Source organism: Buceros rhinoceros, unplaced genomic scaffold, assembly GCF_000710305.1.
Source record: "Buceros rhinoceros silvestris isolate BGI_N320 unplaced genomic scaffold, ASM71030v1 scaffold40353, whole genome shotgun sequence".
Lineage (NCBI taxonomy): Eukaryota > Metazoa > Chordata > Aves > Bucerotiformes > Bucerotidae > Buceros > Buceros rhinoceros.
The window spans coordinates 73,542-75,547 of NW_010405144.1; the positions used below are offsets into that span (position 1 = coordinate 73,542).

Genomic DNA, 2,006 nt, shown 5'->3' on the forward strand with positions numbered 1-2,006 from the left:
AAAGTAACAATGACCTATTAGTAGAGCTAAAGAAACTTGAGTGTAGAGCTGCTGCACAACTGAGTACGTGACTCTAAAAGATACAGACAAACACTCAGGAGACTCACTGCTCTGCGCGGAAATTCACTTCTCTGGAGAAGAAAAAACCTGAAAGGTAAAGCCCAAGAGACAGTCTTATAGTGTTACTGGAAGAAACTACTGAGTTAAGACTTGCTACTGAAGAAGAGTGGCAGAACAAAACATCTTGCATGGAGTTAACTCCAAAGAGACGTGCTGAAGTTAAACCATAACAAGCGGCCTATTTAAAATGGCACCATCGGAAGATGGGAGGAAATACTGAGAAAAACAAACTCACGAGGGAAAACACCTCCCCCATTAAAACTGTAAACTGGAAATTTACACTCAGGAAACTCACTGCTTTGTGTGGAAATCCACTTCTTGAATGTGAATGAGAGTAAACCCAAGAGCATGGTTTTTAATAGTGATCATTTGCTTTAACATTAAAACAAACCAACCAACCAGTGTATCTTCTTTCCCAGAGGCAGACACCTCAAGAGTGTCACTTCACTAACCTAAGAAGTCAGCAAACCAACCTGATAAAAAACCAACACAACATAGAGTGAGACCCATCTCCCTTGAGCCAAGGCAACAATCTGTATCCTTTCACTTTCCTTCTGAATAAAAGACCGTAAAAACACCACTTTGCTATTTCCAGGTTGTAAATGACAGCATTTTACCCAAGAAAGCACACATTCGTCCATCCTGGAAACAATACCAAGCATCTGTCAGATTATACAAGGCTAAAAAAATAAAATCTGAAACAAGCCTTTTGCTCAGCCAAGCTGAGGAGCAGTATGGGCTGAAACGCTGTGGAAAACAGAAGAAACTGAGACTAGTTTTATTTTCATTGGTACTGCATAGGTTCAGCCAAGCCTTTTGCCGAGTGAGTGCCTAAACAAAAAGCTTTAACAGAGTGCAACATTTTCCAAAACCTGAAGTCTCTTCCCAATAAAGTCAAAAGGATGAAATGCTCGGGGAAAAAACAAAACATACCACCATATACATGGTGATTCTAACTCCTTTTGCTACTTTCAGATACAGTTTCTGCTTAGTTAATTTAAGTTTTGCTCAAACATATTGTTTTTATAAACAGCTTTTGCTGTGATTACTTGATGCTTGCTGGGGGTGGTGGTGGTGATGATTGTTTTTTATTCTATAGCAGTGTTCAATATCCCTTACTACTTGTTAACAGAAACTTTTATAAACCAAAATGTTGAAAAAACCCCAAAGTGTTACTAAAAATATTGACCATGTGTTCACCCGAACAGAAATTTGAAAGAAAGATTGTGGTACATTGATTTTTAGTTTTTCCCCCAGAAAAGCCTTATTAAGCATACAACGCAATTAGTACCTCAGCAGCGGAGTCCGATTTGGCCGTTTTAATCAGACCGCCTCCCAGTACAGTCAGGGCTGCTGGGTGACACTTGAGATCTGAAGAGTGTGGGTAAAAATAACCGCTGTTCAACAAGACATGATGAACACTAGACAGCTGAGTCACCTTTGAGACCAGTTTTGATTTTCTATATTAAAAGGCATTATCAAAGAGAGGGGGATAAAGGATTTTAAAATCTGTCTGAAATTTACCTTTCATTGAATATTCTCTAACATAAACCCTGAGCTTTCTCTTGATTGCCGCCATGGATTCTAACATCAATAAATAGCACTCAGTCGCCTCTGGGAAAGCTCCGTTTCATGCAAAGAAGCAACTTTTAATAGAATTTCAGCTTCATTTAAAAAGTGTGATTTCTAGGCACCCGTTTCTCACAAAGCATCAACCATTACTATTTATGAAGGCTTCCAGTATTACCAGCAAAGTTAAAAATGGGACAGGCCCCCAATGTGCCACTGAACGCGGGCGGGCTGTGGAGCCGGTGGATGTTTTTTGAGACAGCTGTAACACCATGGAAAGTTTACTGTACATCAAACACATTTCACAGCAAACTGAA

At 39.6% G+C, this 2,006-nt stretch overlaps 1 protein-coding gene across 1 annotated transcript in view; it reads right to left on the reverse strand.

Annotated features, from left to right (window-relative positions):
- USP13 (ubiquitin specific peptidase 13 (isopeptidase T-3)) overlaps positions 1-1,699 on the reverse strand; it is a 46,839-nt gene extending 45,140 nt beyond the window's left edge. The window contains exons 1-2 of the mRNA XM_010133598.1: positions 1,645-1,699; positions 1,412-1,491 (exon numbers count right to left, since the gene is read on the reverse strand). Coding sequence (XP_010131900.1) covers positions 1,412-1,491; positions 1,645-1,699 — 135 coding nt within the window. The remainder of the gene's footprint in view (positions 1-1,411; positions 1,492-1,644) is intronic.
- Positions 1,700-2,006: the final 307 nt, after the last annotated feature.